Genomic DNA, 24,454 nt, shown 5'->3' with positions numbered 1-24,454 from the left:
AAAGCTATATACCCCAGTCAGTTTTGCAATTAGTAGATACACCTGTCCACTCCTGCAGTCCAGGCACAACTGCATTACCCTCTACAACCACCGGAGGGATCCCAAAAGCTGAATTCACAACAGTACCCCCCCCTTGAGGAGGGGTCACCGAACCCTCACCAGAGCCCCCAGGCCGATCAGGATGAGCCCGATGAAAGGCACAAACCAAATCAACGGCATGGACATCAGAGGCAGAAACCCAAGAATTATCCTCCTGGCCATAACCCTTCCACTTGACAAGGTACTGAAGCTTCCGCCTCGAAAAATGGGAATGCAAAATCTTCTCAACAACATATTCCAACTCCCCATCGACCAATACAGGGGCCAGAGGATCAACAGAGGGAACAACGGGCTCCACATATTTCCGCAACAAAGATCTATGGAAGACATTATGAATAGCAAAAGAGGCCGGAAGCGCCAGGCGAAAGGACACCGGATTAATAATTTCAGAAATCCTATAAGGACCAATAAATCGAGGCTTAAACTTAGGTGAAGAAACCTTCATAGGAACATGACGGGAAGATAACCAAACCAGATCACCAACCCGAAGCCGGGAACCAACACACCGACGACGGTTAGAAAAACGCTGAGCCTCCTCCTGAGACAGCACCAAATTGTCCACCACATAAGCCCAAATCTGCTGCAACATGTCGACCACAGAATCCACACCAGGAAGGTCAGAAGGCTCAACCTGCCCAGAAGAAAAATGAGGATGAAAACCAAAATTACAAAAAAAAGGCGAAACCAAAGTAGCCGAACTAACCCGATTATTAAGGGCAAACTCGGCCAATGGCAAAAAAAGCCACCCAATCATCCTGATCAGCAGACACAAAGCATCTCAAATAGGTCTCCAAGGTCTGATTAGTTCGCTCAGTCTGGCCATTTGTCTGAGGATGAAATGCAGAGGAAAAAGACAAATCAATGCCCAGCTTGGCACAAAAGGCCCGCCAAAACCTGGAAACAAACTGGGAACCTCTGTCGGACACAATATTCTCCGGAATACCATGCAAATGCACCACATGCTGAAAAAACAACGGAACCAAATCAGAAGAAGAAGGCAATTTAGGCAAAGGTACAACCCAGATAACCGACATTCTTTGGGAAACAGGAAGATCGGAAATAAAATCCATAGAAATATGCGTCCAAGGTCTCTCAGGGACCGGCAATGGCAAAAGCAACCCACTAGTGCGGGAACAGCAAGGCTTAGCCCGCGCACAAATCCCACAGGACTGCACAAAAGAACGCACATCCCGTGACAAAGAAGGCCACCAAAAGGACCTACTAACCAAATCTCTGGTACCAAAAATCCCAGGATGGCCAGCCAACACAGAACAATGAACCTCAGAAATCACTTTACTAGTCCATCTATCAGGAACAAACAGTTTCCCCACAGGACAGCGGTCAGGCTTAGCCTGAAATTCCTGAAGAACCCGTCGCAAATCAGGGGAGATGGCAGAAAGAATCACCCCTTCCTTCAAAATGCGGACCGGCTCAAGAACCCCAGGGGAATCAGGAAAAAAACTCCTAGAGAGGGCATCCGCCTTAACATTCTTAGTACCAGGAATGTACGAGACCACAAAATCAAAACGGGAGAAAAACAGGGACCATCAAGCCTGTCTAGGATTCAGCCGTTTGGCAGACTCGAGGTAAATCAGATTCTTATGATCGGTCAGGACCACAATACGGTGCTTGGCCCCCTCAAGCCAATGTCGCCACTCCTCAAATGCCCACTTCATAGCCAACAACTCCCGATTGCCGACATCATAATTGCGTTCCGCAGGCGAAAACTTCCGAGAAAAGAAGGCACACGGTTTCATCAAGGAACCATCAGAATTCCTCTGAGACAAAACGGCCCCTGCCCCAATCTCAGACGCGTCAACCTCAACCTGAAATGGAAGAGAAATATCTGGCTGACGCAACACAGGGGCAGAAGTAAATCGGCGTTTAAGCTCATGAAAAGCAAAAACAGCCGCGGAGGACCAATTCGTCACATCAGCGCCTTTCTTGGTCAAATCGGTTAGAGGTTTAACCACACTGGAGAAGTTGGCAATGAAACGACGATAAAAATTAGCAAAGCCCAAGAATTTCTGAAGGCTCTTCACAGATGTGGGCTGAATCCAATCATGAATGGCCTGAACCTTAACCGGATCCATTTCTATAGATGAGGGAGAAAAAATGAAACCCAAAAAAGAAACCTTCTGCACTCCAAAGAGGCACTTTGACCCCTTCACAAATAAAGCATTATTACGGAGGATCTGAAATACCATCCTGACCTGTTTCACATGAGACTCCCAATCATTGGAAAAAATCAAAATATCATCCAAATATACAACCATGAATTTATCAAGATAACTCCGAAAGATATCATGCATGAAGGATTGGAACACAGATGGGGCATTAGAGAGTCCAAATGGCATCACAAGGTATTCAAAATGGCCTTCGGGCGTATTAAATGCAGTTTTCCATTCGTCACCCTGCTTGATACGAATAAGATTATATGCCCCTCGAAGGTCAATCTTAGTAAACCAGCTAGACCCCTTAATCCTAGCAAACAAATCAGTAAGCAAAGGCAAGGGGTATTGAAATTTAACCGTGATCTTATTCAAGAGGCGATAATCAATACAGGGTCTCAAGGAGCCATCCTTCTTGGCAACAAAAAAGAACCCCGCTCCCAACGGTGAAGAAGATGGCCGAATATGCCCTTTCTCCAAAGACTCCTTAATATAGCTCCGCATGGCGGTATGTTCAGGCACAGACAGGTTGAAAAGTCGGCCCTTAGGGAACTTACAACCTGGAATCAAGTCAATAGCACAATCACAGTCCCTATGCAGTGGAAGGGAACTGGATTTGGGCTCATCGAATACATCCTGGAAGTCAGACAAAAACTCAGGAACTTCAGAAGAGGGGGAAGAGGAAATTGACATCAAAGGAACCTGATCATGAACCCCCTGACAACCCCAACTAGTCACAGACATGGATTTCCAATCTAAGACCGGATTATGTAGCTGCAACCATGGAAAACCCAGCACAATATCATCATGCAAATTATGCAACACCAGAAAACGACAATCTTCCTGATGGGCTGGCGCCATGCGCATGGTCAGCTGTGTCCAAAACTGGGGTTTATTTTTAGCCAAAGGTGTAGCATCAATGCCCCTCAAAGGAATAGGGTTCTGCAAAGGCTGCAAGGGAAAACCACAACGTCTGGCAAATTCTAAGTCCATTAAGTTCAGAGCGGCGCCTGAATCCACAAATGCCATGACAGAAAATGATGATAATGAGCAGATCAAGGTCACGGATAACAGAAATTTAGGTTGTATAGTACTGATGGCAACAGAACTAGCGATTCTCTTAGTACGCTTAGGGCAATCAGAAATAACATGAGCAGAATCGCTGCAGTAAAAACACAACCTATTCTGACGCCTGAATGTTTGACGTTCAGCTCTAGACAAAATCCTATCACACTGCATAGGCTCAGGGCTCCGCTCAGAGGGCAACGCCACAGTGTGCACAACTCTGCGCTCGCGCAAGCGCCGATCAATCTGAATGGCCAGAGACATAGAATCACTCAGACCAGCAGGCGTGGGGAACCCCACCATAACATCTTTAACGGATTCAGAAAGACCCTTTCTGAAAATTGCGGCCAAAGCATCCTCATTCCATTTAGTCAGTACAGACCATTTTCTAAATTTCTGGCAATACAATTCTGCCGCTTCTTGACCTTGACACAGGGCTAACAAGATTTTTTCAGCCTGATCCACAGAATTAGGCTCATCATACATCAACCCCAATGACTGAAAGAACGAATCAACATTAAGCAAAGCAGGATTGCCAGATTCCAGGGAAAATGCCCAATCCTGTGGGTCACCACGCAGCAGAGATATGATGATTCTAACCTGCTGAATAGGATCACCAGAAGACTGGGGTCTTATTGCAAAAAACAGTTTACAATTATTTTTGAAACTCAAAAATTTGGATCTGTCACCAAAGAATAAATCAGGAGTGGGAATCTTAGGTTCTAAGGCAGGAGTTTGAACAATGAAATCTGAAATACCCTGTACCCTAGCAGCAAGCTGATCCACCCGAGAAACTAACTCCTGAACATTCATGTTAATACTAGACTCCATAGCCACCCAGAGGTAAGGAGGGAGGAAAATACCAAACAGGCTAAGGAAAAAAAAATGGCTCAAAAGCTTCCCACCCTTCTTCTGAGATGCAATTAACTCATTGTTGGCCAGTTGTACTGTTATGATCTGGTGGCCTAGGAGCAGCAGGAGACAGACTCTGGAGAAGGAGGTCCCTGTACTGACCGCAAACCCTGAACCTAGCAGCGCAACTAGAAGTAGCCGTGTGGGGTACCTAACACTCCCTAGATCCCTCGGCACAGCCTAAGATCTAACTACCCCTAAAGACAGAAACAGGAAACCTATCTTGCCTCAGAGAAAATTCCCAAAGGATAGATAGCCCCCCACAAATATTGACTGTGAGAGGAGAGGGAAATAACATACGCAGATATGAAATCAGATTTTAGCATAGGATGCCATACTAGCTAAAAAGAAAGAATAGAACAGAGTACTATGCGGTCAGTATAAAAACACTAGAAAATATCCACCGCAGAAAATACGGATCACCACATCTGACTAAAGGCATGGGGGGTATATCTGCATCTCCAGAGAAATATCTAGGCTGCAAAAAATCCTTCACAGACTAAGCTGGACAAAACAAAAACATGAAAATGCACAGAACTATAAAGTCCACTGCAGGTGGACAGCAAAAACCAAGCCAGGACTTATCTTAGTAGAAAAGCACAGCAAACTGGAGAGACCAGCAGGGAAGTGAATCCTTCCAGAACAATGGACAACTGGCACTGACTAAAGGATCCTGCAAAGCTATATACCCCAGTCAGTTTTGCAATTAGTAGATACACCTGTCCACTCCTGCAGTCCAGGCACAACTGCATTACCCTCTACAACCACCGGAGGGAGCCCAAAAGCTGAATTCACAACACATGCCACACCTGGGATGAACTTGTGGACTTGTTCTGGAATTCCCTGTGTTTACTTCTAAGTGTGTGTGAAGCTATTATTCTCAATGCTCTGCCCTGTCTACCTGGATTTGACTCTTTCTGCACCGACAGTGTTTGGATCTGCATCATGTCACCTGTCACACTCACCTTTTGAGATGCAGGATACACTGGGGCAGAAATGCTGGACACACTGGGGCAGAGATGCTGGACGCACTGGGGCAGAAATGCTGGACACACTGGGGCAGAAATGCTGGACATTGGGGTCAGAGATGCAGGACATGCTGGGGCAGAGATGCAGGACGCTGAGGCAGAAATGCTGGACACACTGGGGCAGAAATGCAGGACACCCTGGGGCAGAAATGCTGGACACACTGGGGCAGAGATGCTGGACACTGAGGCAGAAATGCTGGACACACTGGGGCAGAAATGCTGGACACACTGGGGCAGAAATGCTGGACATTGGGGCAGAGATGCAGGACACACTGGGACAGAAATGCTGGACACGCTGGGGCAGAAATGCTGGATAGTGGGGGTAGAGATGCTGGACACGCTGGGGCAGAGATGCTGGACACGCTGGAGCAGAGATGCCGGACACGCTGGAGCAGAGATGCTGGACACACTGGGGCAGAGATGCTGGACACACTGGAGCAGAAATGCTGGACACACTGGGGCAGAAATGCTGGACACACTGGGACAGAATTTCTGGACACGCTGGGGCAGAGATGCTGGACACACTGGGGCAGAAATGCTGGACACACTGGGGCAGAAATGCTAGACATTGGGGGCAGAGATGCACGACACACTGGTACAGAAATGCTGGACACGCTGGGGCAGAAATGCTGGACAGTGGGGGCAGAGATGCTGGACATGCTGGGGCAGAGATGCTGGACACGCTGGAGCAGAGATGCTGGACACGCTGGAGCAGAGATGCTGGACACGCTGGAGCAGAGATGCTGGACACACTGGGGCAGAAATGCTGGACATTGGGGGCAGAGATGCTGGAGACACTGGGACAGAAATGCTGGACACGCTGGGGAAGAGATGCTGGACACACTGGAGCAGAAATGCTGGACACACTGGGGCAGAGATGCTGGACACACTGGGGCAGAGATGCTGGACACGCTGGGGCAGAGATGCTGGACACGCTGGAGCAGAGATGCCGGACACGCTGGAGCAGAGATGCTGGACACACTGGGGCAGAGATGCTGGACACACTGGAGCAGAAATGCTGGACACACTGGGGCAGAAATGCTGGACACACTGGGACAGAATTTCTGGACACGCTGGGGCAGAGATGCTGGACACACTGGGGCAGAAATGCTGGACACACTGGGGCAGAAATGCTGGACATTGGGGGCAGAGATGCAGGACACACTGGGACAGAAATGCTGGACACGCTGGGGCAGAAATGCTGGACAGTGGGGGCAGAGATGCTGGACATGCTGGGGCAGAGATGCTGGACACGCTGGAGCAGAGATGCTGGACACGCTGGAGCAGAGATGTTGGACACACTGGGGCCGAAATGCTGGACATTGGGGGCAGAGATGCTGGAGACACTGGGACAGAAATGCTGGACACGCTGGGGAAGAGATGCTGGACACACTGGAGCAGAAATGCTGGACACACTGGGGCAGAGATGCTGGACACACTGGGGCAGAGATGCTGGACACACTGGGGCAGAAATGCTGGACACACTGGGGCAGAGATGCTGGATAGCAAATGAACAGACTCTAAAGAGGAATCTGTCCCTGCCTGTCACGATATTGTATGGAATGTAATATGATTCAAAACTTTCCTGTGGGCTAAACCCCTCCCCCTTCTCTCTTTGCTTCTAAGTGTGTGTGAAGCTATTATTCTCAATGCTCTGCCCTGCCCCCAATCCCAGGGAGGTTTATTGCGCTTGTAGAGGCACAAATCTCCCTCCAGCTGAAAACTGGTCTGATATCCTTCTCAAGACATGCGGCCCTTTGTTCTGTTATAGTAAGATATTGGGCCAATGGTTTGAGCCAGGAAAATAATACATCCAGTTTGTGAATCTCCATCGGCGGATCTATCGGCCACGGTAAACGCGAGCTTCTAGTTCCAACCGGGACAGAGTATGGATTTCTCTGGGACTGAGTGTCTCTACTAGCCCGAATTTAATATCTATAGAGAGCAAATCTTAATACAAGATGAATCAGGGGTGTGTTATGACTCTACCAGATTCTCCAGCGAAGATATGACAGTCATAAGAATGGTTGGAGAAAACTGTACAGCTGAGGAAGGAGGAGGGCGATCCTAACTCAACCCCTTTAGTGATGTCACGAGGCTGGAGTGTTATGATCTGGTGGCCTAGGAGCAGCATGAGACGTACTCTGGAGAAGGTGGTACCTGTACTGAACGCAGACTCTGAACTTAACAACACAACTAGATGTAGCCGTGGGATGTACCTAACGCTCCCTAGACACCTCGACACAGCCTGAGGACTAAATACCCCTAAAGATAGAAACGGAAAACTATCTTGCCTCAGAGAAAATCCCCAAAGGAAAGACAGCCCCCACAAATATTGACTGTCAGAGGAGAGGGAAATGACATACGCAGACTGAAATCAGAATTTAGCAGAGGAGGCCATTCTAGCTAAATAGAAAGTATAGGACAGAGTACTATGCGTTCAGTATTAAAACGCTAGAAAATATCCACCACAGAAAATACAAAAACTCCACATCTGACTAAAGACATGGAGGGTATATCTGCATCTCCAGAGATTCCAGCAAGGCTGAAAGAATCCTAACACAGACAAAGCTGGAAAAGACAAAACAAGAAAATGCACTGAACCATTAAGCCCACAGCATGTGAACTGCAAAAACAAAGCCAGAACTTATCTTTGTAGACATGGACTGCAAAACAGGAGAGACCAGTCAGAGATGTGAATCCTCCAAAAACAATGGACAAGTGGCACTGACTAAAGTATCAAGCTGGACTAAATAGCTGAGTCCAAATTGCAAAAAGTGAAAACACCTGATAAATGCTGCGATCCACAGACAGCAGCACTGCCACTCATAACCACCGGAGGGAGCCCAAGAGCAGAATTCACAACAGTACTTCCCCCTTGAGGAGAGGTCACCGAACCCTCACCAGAGCCCCTAGGCCGGTCAGGACGAGCCAGATGAAAGGCACGAACCAAATCGTCAGCATGAACATCGGAGGCAACAACCCAAGAATTATCCTCCTGGCCATAATCCTTCCATTTGACCAGATACTGAAGCTTTCACCTCGAAAAACGAGAATCCAAAATCTTCTCAACTACATACTCCAACTCCCCATCAATCAACACCGGAGCCAGAAAATCAACAGAGGGAACAACGGGGACCACATACTTCCGCAACAAAGATCTATGGAAAATATTATGGATGGAAAAAGAGGCTGGAAGGGCCAAACGAAAAGACACTGGATTGATAATCTCAGAAATCCTATAAGGACCAATAAACCGAGGCTTGAACTTAGGGGAAGAAACCTTCATAGGAACATGACGGGAAGACAACCAGACCAAATCCCCAACCCGAAGCTGGGAACCAACACAGCGACGACGGATAGCAAAACGCTGAGCCTCCTCTTGAGACAACACCAAATTATCCACCACATGAGTCCAAATCTGCTGCAGCCTGTCAACCACAGAATCCACACTAGGACAATGAGAAGGCTCAACCTGCCCTGAAGAAAAACGAGGATGAAAACCAAAATTACAAAAAAAAGGCGAAACCAAGGTAGCAGAACTAGCCCGATTATTAAGGGCAAACTCGGCCAATGGTAAGAAAGCAACCCAATCATCCTGATCAGCAGACACCAAGCATCTCAAATAGGTTTCCAAAGTCTGATTAGTTCGCTCGGTTTGGCCATTTGTCTGAGGATGAAATGCGGAAGAAAAAGACAAATCAATGCCCAGCCTAGCACAAAAGGCCCGCCAAAACCTAGAAACAAACTGGGAACCTCTATCAGACACAATATTCTCCGGAATGCCATGCAAATGAACCACATGCTGAAAAAACAACGGAACCAAATCAGAAGAGGAAGGCAATTTAGGCAAAGGTACCAAATGAACCATTTTAGAAAACCGGTCACAAACCACCCAGATAACAGACATCCTCTGGGAAACCGGAAGCTCTGAAATAAAATCCATAGAAATATGCGTCCAAGGTCTCTCAGGGACCGGCAAAGGCAGAAGCAACCCACTAGCGCGGGAACAGCAAGGCTTAGCCCGCGCACGAATCCCACAGGACTGCACAAAAGAACGCATATCCCGCGACAAAGAAGGCCACCAAAAGGACCTACTAACCAAATCTCTGGTACCAAAAATCCCAGGATGGCCAGCCAACACAGAACAATAAACCTCAGAAATCACTTTACTAGTCCATCTATCAGGAACAAACAGTTTCCCCACTGGACAGCAGTCAGGTTTATTAGCCTGAAATTCCTGAAGAACCCATCGCAAATCAGAGGAGATGGCAGAAAGAATAACCCCTTCCTTCAAAATGCCGACCGGCTCAAGAACCCCAGGGGAATCAGGAAAAAAACTCCTAGAGAGGGCATCCGCCTTAACATTCTTAGTACCAGGAAGGTATGAGACCACAAAATCAAAACGGGAGAAAACAGGGACCATCGAGCCTGTCTAGGATTCAGCCGTTTGGCAGACTCGAGGTAAATCAGATTCTTATGATCGGTCAGGACCACAATACGGTGCTTGGCCCCCTCAAGCCAATGTCGCCACTCCTCAAATGCCCACTTCATAGCCAACAACTTTCGATTGCCGACATCATAATTGCGTTCCACAGGCGAAAACTTCCGAGAAAAGAAGGCACACGGTTTCATCAAGGAACCATCAGAATTCCTCTGAGACAAAACGGCCCTGCGCTTAGTAACCCGATGTTTACCCTGGTTACCAGTGAAGACATCGCTGGATCGGCGTCACACACGCCGATCCAGCAATGTCAGCAGGGAGTCCAGCGACTAAATAAAGTTCTGGACTTTCCTCAGCGACCAACGATCTCCCAGCAGGGGCCTGATCGTTGGTCGCTGTCACATAACGATTTCCTTAACGATATCGTTGCTACGTCACAAGAAGCGTTATGTGTGACGGTACCTTTAAGCAGTGTGAAGTCCCTCTCCAGCTGAGACAGGCATTCTCTAAGGGTGTCCAATGAGGGGAGTGCATTCTTAGGGCTTTGGGCTGCAGGGGGGTTCCTGGTGGTCTTTTGTGTACGTGTGGACCCATCACTCTTTCTACATGCTGGCTTTACTATTTTATATTTTTGAGCCTTGACTTTGATATGAGGGAAGATTTCCTCAAATGCCTCAAGGTTGTCCTCTATTATGCCAGAGTGGTATAGATTAATGGTGAGTGAGACATCCTCATTTTGTGGGTCTTTTACTCTGATTTGTCGGCCCCTGTTGAGGCCACCATTTAGAATGTTTTTATAGTATTTGCACAAGGCTGTATGCCAGGCCTCTGGTTGCTCACTATAGAAGAGGTAATTTGTCTTTCTATTCCAATTTCCATTTAGTGTCTTCACCCCAGATATCAATCACTGAGGCCCCTGATCACGTGACCCCTGACTCCTCCCCTCCTGTGACCTCATCACAGGTCCTGTGCGCACAGAGCAGCCATAGATGTGGAGTGCGGCTCTGCAGGTGGAGGTAGGTGGTGGAGATTCCCCATTACTGAGCTCGGGGGACATTAACCCCTTCTGCACTGAGTCTCTTTTGGGGGTTTTGTTGCCACTTTATAAGAATCATTGCGTTTTTGTTCCATTTCCTGTAATAGATACATACGACCCAACTATGGAAGACAGGAAGTGAGGTAACGGATTGTTCTCACAGTACAGGGCCCCTTTCTTTGCCCCCACAGTGTAATGCCCCTGTAAGCAGGGTTCTGCCCCACAACCAGCTGCCTCGGGCACTTTACCATGAGCTGGTACCTCAGATTCTTCCCCGCACCCCTTTCCTTTGTTTGGCGCCAAATCTGTTCTGCCTTTGGGGCTCTGGCCTTTATAATATCAGTAACTGCGTCATCAAGGTCTCCTGACCAGGTGCACCCTCTAGACTCTTCCCTCCGGAAACCCTCCCTCTTCCCATTGATGTCACGTGGTCCCGTCTGGACGGCAGATAGCAGTCTTTTTGTACAAATGCAGCACAGCCCTGAGGAGTCTTTTTTATCATACTCCTTTTTACACCCCTTATGCAATATATATGATGCCGCTCCTACAGTATAATGTTTCCACAGTACTGGCATCTCGTAAAAAAGGTATTTTCACAATACCGCCATACCCCCACACAGTATAATGTTCTCATAGTACCGCCATCCCACCACACACAGTATAATCTTCTCATAGTACCGCCATACCCCCACACACAGTATAATCTCATAGTACCGCCATCCCACCACACACAGTATAATCTTCTCATAGTACCGCCATACCCCCACACACAGTATAATCTCATAGTACCGCCATACCCACACACACAGTATAATGTTCTCACAGTACCGCTATGCCCCCTCACACGGTATAATGTTTCCACAGTCCTGGCATCTCTCACATAAAAGATATTTCCACACTACAACCATCCCACCACACAGTGTAATGTTTCCATCCACTTCACTGACGGTGGAGGCGCAGTGTCCCAGCAGCATAGAGCATTTCAGTAATACCATTTAGTTACAAATTGTATAGAAGGAGTCATGTAGAGCGGCATTAGTTGTAGCTGTATAAATAGGTATAAAGTGAACAAGGCATTGTCAGGGTGACACTGTAACACAGAGTGAAATGATTCCTGGGTTGGAGAAATCCGTCTTGTGTTTCTTTTTCTAATCTGTGTTTGAAGGTTTAAAGGTACCGTCACACTAAGCGACGCTGCAGCGATACCGACAACGATGTCGTTCGCTGCAGCGTCGCTGTTTGGTCGCTGGAGAGCTGTCACACAGACAGCTCTCCAGCGACCAACGATCCCGAAGTCCCCGGGTAACCAGGGTAAACATCGGGTTACTAAGCGCAGGGCCGCGCTTAGCAACCCGATGTTTACCCTGGTTACCAGCGTAAAAGTAAAAAAAACAAACACTACATACTTACCTTCAGCTGTCTGTCCCCGGCGCTCTGCTTCCTGCACTGACTGTGAGCACAGCGGCCGGAAAGCAGAGCGGTGACGTCACCGCTCTGCTTTCCGGCTGACCAGCGGTCACAGCCAGTGCAGGAAGCAGAGCGCCGGGGACAGACAGCTGAAGGTAAGTATGTAGTGTTTGTTTTTTTTACTTTTACGCTGGTAACCAGGGTAAACATCGGGTTACTAAGCGGCCCTGCGCTTAGTAACCCGATGTTTACCCTGGTTACCAGTGAAGACATCGCTGAATCGGCGTCACACACGCCGATTCAGCGATGTCTGCAGGGAGTCCAGCGACAAAATAAAGTTCTGGACTTTCTGCAGTGACCAACGACATCACAGCAGGATCCTGATTGCTGCTGCGTGTCAAACTGAACGATATCGCTGTCCAGGACGCTGCAACGTCACGGATCGCTAGCGATATCGTCCAGTGTGATGGTACCTTAAGTTAATGAGATGCTTCATGCCAAAGAGAAGTTCCTGATTCTGGGCCCCCTGCAGTCTGTGGCAGAGGGTGGTCTGTGTCGGCACGGTAATAAATTGTGTTATTTCCAACTTTACAGAAGGACGATAACACCATAGAAATGAGAATAATAGGCCTCAGTTACCACAACTGTCTACGAGGAAAACTGTTGCTCATAGCAACCAATCACAGCTCAGCTTTCATCTTTTAAACCGCTCTGGTGAAAGTAAAGATGCTTAGTGATTGGTTTCTATGGGCAACACAGGCAGTGGAACCTGTTGTGGTCAAAAAGATGTGCCTATGAAATATATATATATATATATATATATATATATATATATATATATATATATATATATAGAGCATATTAAAGAAAAACCTTCCTTCTCACCCCCACCTGGATGTTTGAGGGTTCTGTGCAGGATCTTAGTTGTTCCCAATATTGCGCTTTTCTGGACAGAGACCTCAGATGTTGCTCCTGGGATCTGTTGTAGCCATTCCTCCAACTTAGGGGGTCACTGCTCCAACTGCTCCTATCACCACTGAAATCACTGTTGCCTTCATCTTCCACATTTTCTCCAGTTCTCCTTTGAGGCCCTGGTATTTCTCCAGATTCTCATATTCCTTCTTTCTGATGTTGCTCTCACTTGGCACTGCTACATCTATTATCATTGCTGTCTTCTGATCATTGTCTACTATTACAATGTCTGGTTGGTTAGCCAACACCTGCTTATCCGTCTGGATCTTGAAGTCCCACAGGATTTTAGCCCATATTTTAGCCCATATTTTCTTGGGTCTCCCACCTGGACTTAGGGGCACTTAGCCATATGTGGCATTCGGTATACGCTGTTCCTGCTTGCATTTTGCATCCTGCCACTATGTGTTGGAAGATTTCTGAGGCTTCTTTGCATAGTCTCCATCTTGGGTCTTAACAAAAGAAAGTCAAAACTGCACCCTTTTATATAAAGATTGAAGGTCTCAGCGGACACAAGGGTGCACGTCCAAAACCAGGGAGCCCATCCCGGACAGTACCAAGACCACCTAAAAACAAAGAGACAGCGCCACAATGGATGGTGAAAAAATACACTCCTGCAGCGACGTTTCGGTCAACAGACCTTTATCAAGCACAGTATACAGCGTTCTAACCACCATTATATACACATAACCCCACCCACTAATTAGCCTAGCACCAATAGGGTGTTAATACAAAAGTGAAAAAACACACATACAAAAATATTAAAAACAGTCCCATAGAGTCATTCCCACTGTTAGGGCGGTCTGCAAGTCAGACCCTCAGGGATATTGGATGGCTGCCAAATGGGTAAGTTCTCCGGAGAAATGATGGACAGAGACAGATGTGAATCTGTATCAAGCCAAAACGTTTACTGGTTACATGTGGTTATATACACTTTTGAGTAGTTGTATACATCATGTTTGTGCGCAGATCAGCTGTTTATTACATATGAGATCATTCTTAATTTATCAGGTTTATTCCTAATAAGGACAGAACTGTGGACAGTTAATCATAAGAGGTAACTTGGGTTTAGACACGTAGGGGCTAAGGTTCCAAGTCCCATCCCAACCTTGTCAACAACTTTAATCAATAGTCAGCGGAATTAGTCTCAGCAAGGTGAAACATGTCTGGACATATTCAGAGACATATGTTTGAATTATAAAAACACATTAAGGTGGTCCCTGATTTCCCTATCAACACAAAGGCCCTTCATATACTAGGCAGTTAAATAGCTCTGGTTGCCCTTATAAGTAAAACATATCATTTTAGAGCTGCTATCCCTTAAAATGTAAACAAAGCGATACCACCAATCAATAGACAGCATTATAGTCCCCATGGGGATAACCACCCCCACAGGTATGTCCTTTTAATGCACAAACCAATCATATTAGTAGCTACGCCCCAACCCACAGCACACACCAGTGTGAATGTCCACTTGCAATGTCCAGACACTATCAATCAAACTCTGATAGGCAAGATCGATGTAGCTGTGAAACATGAGTTCCTCCATGTGCGTAGTTGTATCAATCCTCTGTTGAACACACAGCTGGCCAAACTGCGCACGTCCAAGATAACCCCGGCTTGCGCTTCTTTGGTGAAGGTATTGTGCATGTCATCCGAAGTCCTTCTCAGTCAGCGGTGTCTATGTACCGAAAGGCACTCGCTGCGTATGTCCCGATCCAAAGGCTCCCTTTGGCCTGCCAAACCGCGCACACCTACCAGAGTTATAACAGCGAACCCATTTTACGCAGACAGACTGACCATAAACCCGTATCCCTCACTGCTATCTGCCCAGCCTCAAGCCGCATAGCATTCACAATCCGACACGGGCATAAGCATACTACAAATTCGACGTTCCAGTTGGGTCTGCTGCAAACAACACTCCACCACAAGAGGCAATCATCACAGAATAAATACAATAACATATTTTGTAGGTATATACATATATTAATGCTGTCATAAATGTGGATCAATTATCAAAACGAACTTACATATCCATATACATCTACACTACGTATCATCTGTGTAATCATTATGTTCAACACAATAAATGCATGCACACGCAAAAATGCATGTGCATGCAAAAAAACAAACAAATATTTTTGTATGTGTTTAAAGGTTATGATGTTTTTTTCACTTTTGTATTGACACACTATTGGTGCTAGGCTAATTAGTGTGTGGGGTTATGTGTATAATGGTAGTTAGAATATACTGTGTATACTGTGCTTGATAAAGTTGACCGAAACGTCGCTACAGGAGGTAGAATAACAAAACCACTTTCCCATAAACACGGTATATTAGGAATAAAGAGGCTATGGCTTGAATCATAAATTAAAATAATATTTATTGATAAAGAAAAAGAAAACAGCAGAAAAAATTCTTCCATAAAAATTTGTACACTGGGAACAACACACAGCTAAGTCACTATAGTCCAAATGACATAATGTAGAATAAACTAGTACAGCCATATAAATAGGAGCAAGAGCATAATAGAGAAACCGCAAGGATATACCAATGCATTACTAGCAGACCAGAGAACATACAGGGAAAAATTAAGATTAAAAATAACCAAACTCTGAGTGAGGATAAAGCAAAAAAATGCTAAAAAATATCCCCACAGAGAATCTAAATTAATCCCTATATATTTCAATGTCCGCAGAAAATATGCATAATAGTGATACAGACAGAGTTAAATATAACACAATTTAACACCAAGGCGGGCTAAAAAGCCTCTCAAAGCCATATGGAACACTGTGTAAAATACTCCTGCCTTATAATGCAAATAGCTATACATAACCAGCACCTCTGAATGTTAACCATATAGAGTACTGTGCAAAATACTCCTGCCTTATCGTGCAAATAGGTATACACAACCAGCACCTCTGAGTGCTAACAGAGAATACTATAACAGTCTCTGTAAAAAGCTCCTATTAAGCTCCTAATACTAGATAGTGAATAGTGTAAACTTACATGGACTAGTGATCCCAAGAAGGTGCGTCCCACAGCGACCCCGACAGCGCCGTTTCGCCTGACTGGCTTCCTCAACAAGGGGGCGTAAGTGTCTCAAGGAGGTAGAATAATTGTAAGCTCTTATTTTTTCACCATCCATTGTCTTGCTGTCTCTTTGTTTTTTTGTGGTCTCCATCTTGAGTCTTGTCTTGTGTGGTAGATTCCTGCTTCTATGGATCTGGTACTTAGTGCTTGCTCTTGTGCCGCTGTGATTAGGGCCTCTGTGCTGTCTCAGAGTCCAGCTTCCTCCAGCCATTGGTAGGATTTCTCCATGTCAGCCATCTCCATTATCTGTCGGTGATACATCCAATGCAGCGGCTTGTCTTGCCATGGCGCTTCATGTTCTTGTTCTTCCTTCCAGATCTGTTGTTGTTGCTGCCTTAGGCTTTGTCTCAGCATCTCATCTTTTTATGCAATTTTTCTGATTTATTCCTGGATACTCCTTGTTTCATCCGTGATGGTGTCTTGGATGCTTATCAAGCCTCAACCACCCTCCTTTCTGTTGGTATACAATCTTTGGGTGCTAGACTTAGGGTGGAGTCCTCCATGCATTGTGAGAAGCTTTCGGGTTTTCACATCTGCAGCTTCCAACTCCTCATTGGCCAGCACACTATGCCAGCAGGGTGTCTGATAACTGGCAGGGCATATATATTGATGACGCGGATTTTATTCTTCCCATTGAGCTAGCTCTTCAGGACCTGTCTTACCCTTTGATGGTATTTGGATGTTGCTGCTTGCCTGCCTCCTCATCATGGTTTTAGCATCTTGTTAGTTGTATTAGGATTTTCTGCATTGATGACTGTTTAATGTCAAAGCTGCAGAATTATGGTTAATATGTAAAAATATTTAGAATTGAGAGTCCTCAGTGGTTGATACCTTTTAATGGCTAACTGAAAAGATGGTAACAAATTGCAAGCTTTCGAGACTACACTGGCCTCTTCATCAGGCATATGTAATAATTAGATTAAATATTTTATATATACATATTAGATATTTATTATCCGGGGCTTTGTGTGTAGAGTGGCTGGGGCTATGTGGAGTGGGCGGGGCTATGTGGAGTGGGTGGGGCTTGATATACATGCATACATACACTAAGTTTAATATACAGTTATGGCAAAAATTAAGAGACCACTACACAATTTTATAAAAATCAGCTTCTCTACACTTCTGACAGCCATTCCATTTCAGTGTCAGTTGAATTCGAACCAGAGTACCCCTCATTCTTCTTAATGTTCTTCTGATTAGGTGATCACCTGAACCAAAAATTATTTAACGAAGGAAAGTATAAAAAAAACCCTGCTGTGGTGTTCACAATCCTCTTGCAATAGGAAAAGCTGGATGGCAAAACAAGTGCTAGTAATATCCCAAAAGTAATAGGAATGAAAAAATAACTTTTAACCATGCCAAAGTAGTTGAAAAGAAAAGTCTTGAGTGAGGAAAAGAAGGGCTCAATTCTGGCTTTACTAGCAGAGGGACTCTGAGTGTCATGATGCCTCCATCCTTAAAATTTCTAAGATGGTAGTCCATTACAACAAGGTCAAGCAGCAGACAAAGGGGACAACAAAGCTACAGACCAGCAGAGGGCGAAAATGACTCTCCACTGACCGGGATGACCGTCATCTTATTCGATTGTCACTCAGCAACCGTAGGATGACATCAAGTGACCTACAAAAGGGATCACAAATGGCAGCTGGGGTGAAGTTCACGGCAAGAACAATTTATAACAGGCTCCTAGAGGCATGGCTCAAGTCATATAAAGCTAGAAACAGCCTTTCATCAATGAGCAGCAAGGAGAGCCAGGCTGAAGCTTGCCAAAGACCATAAGGATTGGACGATAGAGGACTGGAGTAAGGTAATCTTCTCTGAGGAGTCTAATTTTCAGCTTTGCCCAACACCTGATCATCTAAGGGTTAGATGGAGACCTGGAGAGGCATACAAGCCACAGTGTCTTGCACCCACTGTGAAATTTGGTGGAGGATCGGTGATGATCTTAGGATGCTTCAGCAAGGCTGGAATTGGGCAGGTTATTCTTTGCGAAGGACGTATGAATCAAGCCGCATCCAAGGTTATCCTTGAAAAACAGTTGATTCCTTCTGCTCAGGCAATGTTCCCCCAACTCTGAGGGCTGGTTTTTCCAGCAGGACAATGTGCCATGCCACACAGCTAGGTCAATCAATGTGTGGATGAAGGAGCATCACATCAAGACCTTGTCATGGCCAGCCCAATCTCCAGACCTGAACCCCATTGAAAACCTCTGGAATGTAATCAAGAGGAAGATGGATAGTCACAACAAGCCATCAAACAAAGAAGAACTGCTTAAATTTCTGTACCAGGAGTGGCATAAGGTCACCCAAAAGCAGCGTGAAAGACTGGTGGAAAGCATGCCAAGACGCATAAAAGTTGTGATTAAAAATCATGGTTATTCCACCAAATATTGATTTCTGAACGCTTCCTGAGTTAAAACATTATTATTGTTGTTTCTATGATTATGAACTTTTTTTTCATTATTTGAGGTCTGCAAGCAATGCATTTTTTTTGTTATTTTGACCATTTCTCATTTTCTGAAAATAAATACAAAATTTATTGCTTGAAACTTCGGAGACATGTTGTCAGTAGTTTATAGAATAAAAGAATAATTTACATTTTACTCAAAAATATACCTATAAAGAGAAAAATCAGACAAACTGAAAATTTTGCAGTGGTCTCTTAATTTTTGTTAGAGCTGTATATGGATGTTTGATTTCATTATTTATTTCATGTGCATTTTTTCTTTACATTGTTATTACACTGATGAAGGTCACTGTTTGACCGAAACGTCTGGATACTGTACTACAGTTTTGACTGCATTAAAATTACCTCGTATCTTCAAAAGTTGAGTGCCAAGTTTCTTTATCACAGACACCATTTTTAGGCCTGTAATTATCGTAGTAACTAGACTGCAACATACTATCGAGTACTTGGGGAAGAGGGCATTCAGCCAAACACTGTCACATCTTCTTCGATGCCATGTTTGCAGCAAGTGGTTAAACTGCCAGGATTCTTGTTGCAGCCGCCCCTGTGCCGTCCCTGCGGTGTACATCTATGTCCTGGGGCCCAGAAGAGTTAATTTTTTTTTTAAACAATTGTTTATTGTGTGAAAAAAATAAAATGTGTCTTCTGCTTTTTCCATGTTTTTTTTTTTTTTTCTTTTTGCAAGAATTGTTGGAGCCAATTTATTTTAGAAACATTTTAAAATCTGTTTTTTTTTTCTGGTGTATTTCTTGCAATATAGAAAGGCCTAAATCCCATAAATTACTGTACATGGAGACTTTGGGATCAGATAATTTCTGTCCTCGGTGTTTGTGAAGACGAAAAAAAATTTATAAAAGCTTCAAACTTCTGTGTGTGAATCAGACCTGAGATCTAACGTGATAGAAGATTACAGTGCGGGGAAGACGGGAAACCTTCATACAGACGGCCGGTGGTGATGGAGTCAGTGACCGACTCTGGACAAATATGTTTCTAGAGCCGTAGTAGAAGATGAAGATGTCGTCCTCATCATGAAGTAGTTATTTCTCCTGTCACGTGTAATGAATATCTCCTGCAGTATTGCTAATGCCGATTCCAGTGTCGGTAAATGAGACGAGAATTAGCGTTATGGAGGATGAGTCTATGAGGAACGAATTCAGCTGCCGACTCCGAGGAGGAAACTGCTTGTTGTCTGTGGCCTAAATATATAGGTTTTATTAGTAGATGTAAAGAAGAAAACTAAATACTGTAAAATAATAAATCTCCTCATTTGTTTCCCTTATTATCTCCAGTAATTGTATTATTTCACAGGATTTTTATGATGTTACATCGGCTCATCTTCTTATTCAGGTTTTTACAATATCGGATCCTCTCAGATCTTCTATATAAGAGAATTTTCCTGATTTGCCCACCAAAGATGGATATGGCCAGAGACAAGATGGCGGAGAGGATATTACACCTCACCCTAGAGATCCTCTTCCGGCTTACTGGAGAGGTGAGAGATTCTGATGATGTCACATTACATCATTCTTATCTATGGGAATAACAGATGGGCAGAATTGGAGAGGTGAGGACTCTGGAAATTTCTGTAGTGAGATTTATTAATGTGTCTCTCCATAACCAGGATTACACAGTAGTGAAGAAGACCTCTAGTGAGCGCTGTCAGGACCCTGTGTCTGAGGGATGGGGAAGACCCCTGAGCCCAATCACGCGGCCTCCACCTCACCCCCTGATCCATGAGAACATCAATGACCAGAAGATCCTAGAACTCACCTACAAGATGATTGAGCTGCTGACTGGAGAGGTGACACTGCTGGGAATGCTGGGACATTGTACAGTAATGCTATGAAGGGATCGGGGGGGATGACGATATCATTGTATGTGTCAGGTTCCTATAAGGTGTCAGGATGTCGCTGTCTATTTCTCCATGGAGGAGTGGGAGTATTTAGAAGGACAAAAAGATCTGTACAGGAACGTCAGAATGGAGGTTCCCCAGCCCCTCACATCACCAGGTAATAGACAGGACTAAATACACACGGCCTATAATTATCTGTATGTAAAGAATTCAGTCCCTGTATGTGTTTCCTCCAGATCTATCCAGTAGGAGGACAACACCAGAGAGATGTCCCCGTCCTCTTCTTCCACAGGACTGTAAACAAGAAGATCCCAATGTTCCTCAGGATCATCAGGTAGATGGAGAGAAGGTGTCAACTCATGATATCTCCAATATGATCTGTAGACGGCTGTGAAGGTCTTGTGCTCAGTCTTGTTTTATCCACCAGTATTATATGTTTTAGACTCGTGTAATGAAAACGGTGAAGATGGCAGGATTAGAGCTGATCATACATGTGACTTTTACAATATTTGTTTCAGGGTGAAGATCTGACCCATATTAATACTACAGAGATATATGTGAGGGGTGATGAGCGGTGTAAAGAGGAGATTCCTACATATGACTACCCAGGTGAGGAATAACCACTAAATGCAGAGAAGTCACAGATTCTTCTCGGTCACCGGCTGTGGCTGCTTTATTGGTGGCGTAGTCTGGCCGTATTACAATCGTGTGATCAACATTTTGCCTCTAGACCACAACATTCTCCTCTTCCCAAAACTCTTCAAATGACTTTGGGCATTGAAAGCCCTTTCATATAGAACTTACAACCTGGAGGATCCACCTACCCCCTGGGATTAGAAGACGCTGACTGTTACCTGCCCAGATCTGTAAACTACAAAGCCAAATGACAGCGTACGTAGAATGTGCTGACAAGTTAGAAAATCACTTAAAGAAAATTATTATAATGGCCTGTAAGAGAAAGCAGAGGGTAATGATGCTGTTGGTTTCCTAGATCCCTGATATCTTATCGGATGAATCTCCCTTCTCTCCCTTCTGTGCTGCTGAATGTGATCATATGGTCCCTACAAGACCAGGTCCAGTCTTTCTGGTCAAACTTTGCTTTTATGATCAACAACATTGAATGTGCAGTGAGGCCAAGTGTGAATTTTTGTACAATAACAGTTTCCCTTTATCCTGACTTTTCAATTTGTCTTAAAAACTAACCAATTTCAAGGAAGATTGTGATAAACTACATAAAACACATTACACCTGTGCCATAATATATCTCTGAGCTGTGTGTGGCTGATGGCTGTAATATACATTTATTCATATCTGCAGGAGATGTGTTGGCTCCAGCCCTGGTTTCATGGATTCACTCTGCGTCATGCATTACATTATGTTTTCAACCCTAAGGAGTTCAGATTACTGCACAATCTCTCTGAAATGTGGAGCAATATTATTTTCTCTACTCTTCTGGTCAGGACTCATAGTAGCTCCAATAGTCCACCATAAATGAATGCAAGTCCAGTTTATTGTTGGAGTTCTCCCCTCATGCATACGTTGTTGTTGGGGACGTAACATAGAATTTTAAAATGTCTCTTTTTTATCTGTTCATTCTGTATGATAGTTTGGGGTGGGATTGACCTGCGTCACTTATGTGAGTCTGTAGCTTGTTTAATCTATATTTGTAGTTTTCAGTTAATGAGATTCTCGTGCTCTGGGGCGGGGTTGCGGGCGGGGCTTTATGTGGTGCTCTAATTACATATTCATCTGTATTGGCTTATGACAGGTTGCTGATCCCTCAGTGACCTGCCCCCCATTTTTACATAATGCACATAATATTGTTGATATTATTGTTGATAATGCCAGTATTATTGTGGCCATTGTGAGGCTTAGGCCGGCGTTACACTAGAGAGGAATACAGACGTATAAGAGGTGCAATAACAACGCAGTGCACAAGGACCAATGATTCTCTATGGGGCAACTCCCATCTGCCGTATATTTCTTGGCCGTATTTTACGGGCTGAGAAAATCGCAGCATGCTGCGTTTGTCAGCGTTTGGCGCAAAAAATCCGGCAATGGAAGTCTATGGGGGCGAGAAAAATACGGATTACACACGGACCATCAGTGTAACTTGCGAGAAATACGCAGCGGTGTTCTAGAGAAAAGCCGTAATTCAGTGCGGTGTACAGTAAAATGGTCCCTCTCTAGGCTATTAATATCTGCCTTCAGTCACTGGCTTTCCCCCTCTGGCGGAGAAAATTGTACGGGAGCCCACGCCAGTTTTTTCCGTGATTTAACCCTTTATTTTAACACCTAGAGCTTCCAAATTTTCCACACAGACACTTCTAACATTAGTAGTGAGGAATATGTAAAAAAATAAGGGATATGAAATGGTTTACTGTATGTAAACCATGTTTCATATCCTGTTGGGTTTAATAAGGAGATAGCAAAAGCCGACAATTGAATTACCAGCTTTTCTGCTATCTAGCTCTGTATTATATATATATATATATATATATATATATATACAGTATAGACCAAAAGTTTGGACACACCTTCTCATTTAAAGATTTTTCTGTATTTTCATGACTATGAAAGTTGTAAATTCACACTGAAGGCATCAAAACTATGAATTAGCATATGTGGAATTATATACTAAACAAAAAAGTGTGAAACAATTGAAAATATGTCTTATATTCTAGGTTCTTCAAAGTAGCCACCTTTTGCTTTGATCACTGCATTGCACACTTTTGGCATTCTCGTGATGAGCTTCAAGAGGTAGTCACCGGAAATGGTCTTCCAACAGTCTTGAAGGAGTTTCCAGAGATGCTTAGCACTTGTTGGCTCTTTTACCTTCACTCTGCGATCCAGCTCACCGCAAACCATCTCGATTGGGTTCTGGTCAGGCGTAGCACTCCATCACTCTCCTTCTTGGTTAAATAGCCCTTACACAGCCTGGAGGTGTGTTTGGGGTCATTGTCCTGTTGAAAAATAAATGATGGTCCAACTAAATGCAAAGCGGATGGAATAGCATGCCGCTGCAAGATGCTGTGGTAGCCATGCTGGTTCAGTATGCCTTCAATTTTGAATAAAACCCCAACAGTGTCACCAGCAAAGCACCCCCACACCATCACACTTCCTCCTCCATTCTTCATGGTGGGAACCAGGCATGTAGAATCCATCCGTTCACGTTTTCTGTGTCGCACAAAGACACGGTGGTTGTAAGCAAAGATCTCAAATATGGGCTCATCAGACCAAAGCACAGATTTCCACTGGTCTAATGTCCATTCCTTGTGTTCTTTAGTCCAAACAAGTCTCTTCTGCTTGTTGCCTGTCCTTAGCAGTGGTTTCCTAGCAGCTATTTTACCATGAAGGCCTGCTGCACAAAGTCTCCTCTTAACAGTTGTTGTAGAGATGTGTCTGCTGCTAGAACTCTGTGTGGCATTGACCTGGTCTCTAATCTGAGCTGCTGTTAACCTGTGATTTCTGAGGCTGGTGACTTGGATAAGCTTATCCTCAGAAGCAGAGGTGACTCTTGGTCTTCCTTTCCTGGGGCGGTCCTCATGTGAGCCAGTTTCTTTGTAGCGCTTGATGGTTTTTGCAACTGCACTTGGGGACACTTTCAAAGTTTTCCCAATTTTTCGGACTGACTGACCTTCATTTCTTAAAGTGATGATGGCCACTCGTTTTTCTTTACTTAGCTGCTTTTTTCTTGCCATAATACAAATACGACAGTCTATTCAGTAGGACTATCAGCTGTGTATCCACCAGACTTCTGCACAACACAACTGATGGCCCAACCCCATTTATGAGGCAAGAAATCCCACTTAGTAAACCTGACAGGGCACATATGTGAAGTGAAAACCATTCCTGGTGACTACCTCTTGAAGCTCATCAAGAGAATGCCAAGAGTATGCAAAGCAGTCATCA

General features: G+C 44.7%; 1 protein-coding gene across 1 annotated transcript in view; it reads left to right on the top strand.

Moving 5' to 3' along the window:
• Window positions 1-10,675: 10,675 nt before the first annotated feature.
• LOC138663185 (oocyte zinc finger protein XlCOF8.4-like) overlaps window positions 10,676-24,454 on the top strand; it is a 43,729-nt gene continuing 29,950 nt past the window's right edge. The window contains exons 1-6 of the mRNA XM_069749337.1: window positions 10,676-10,735; window positions 20,038-20,182; window positions 20,312-20,491; window positions 20,576-20,699; window positions 20,779-20,876; window positions 21,061-21,151. Of these exons, the coding sequence (XP_069605438.1) occupies window positions 20,105-20,182; window positions 20,312-20,491; window positions 20,576-20,699; window positions 20,779-20,876; window positions 21,061-21,151 (571 nt within the window). The 5' untranslated portion in view covers window positions 10,676-10,735; window positions 20,038-20,104. The remainder of the gene's footprint in view (window positions 10,736-20,037; window positions 20,183-20,311; window positions 20,492-20,575; window positions 20,700-20,778; window positions 20,877-21,060; window positions 21,152-24,454) is intronic.

Source organism: Ranitomeya imitator, chromosome 2, assembly GCF_032444005.1.
Source record: "Ranitomeya imitator isolate aRanImi1 chromosome 2, aRanImi1.pri, whole genome shotgun sequence".
Classification (NCBI taxonomy): Eukaryota; Metazoa; Chordata; class Amphibia; order Anura; family Dendrobatidae; genus Ranitomeya; species Ranitomeya imitator.
This window is presented reverse-complemented; position numbering and strand designations above follow the sequence as displayed.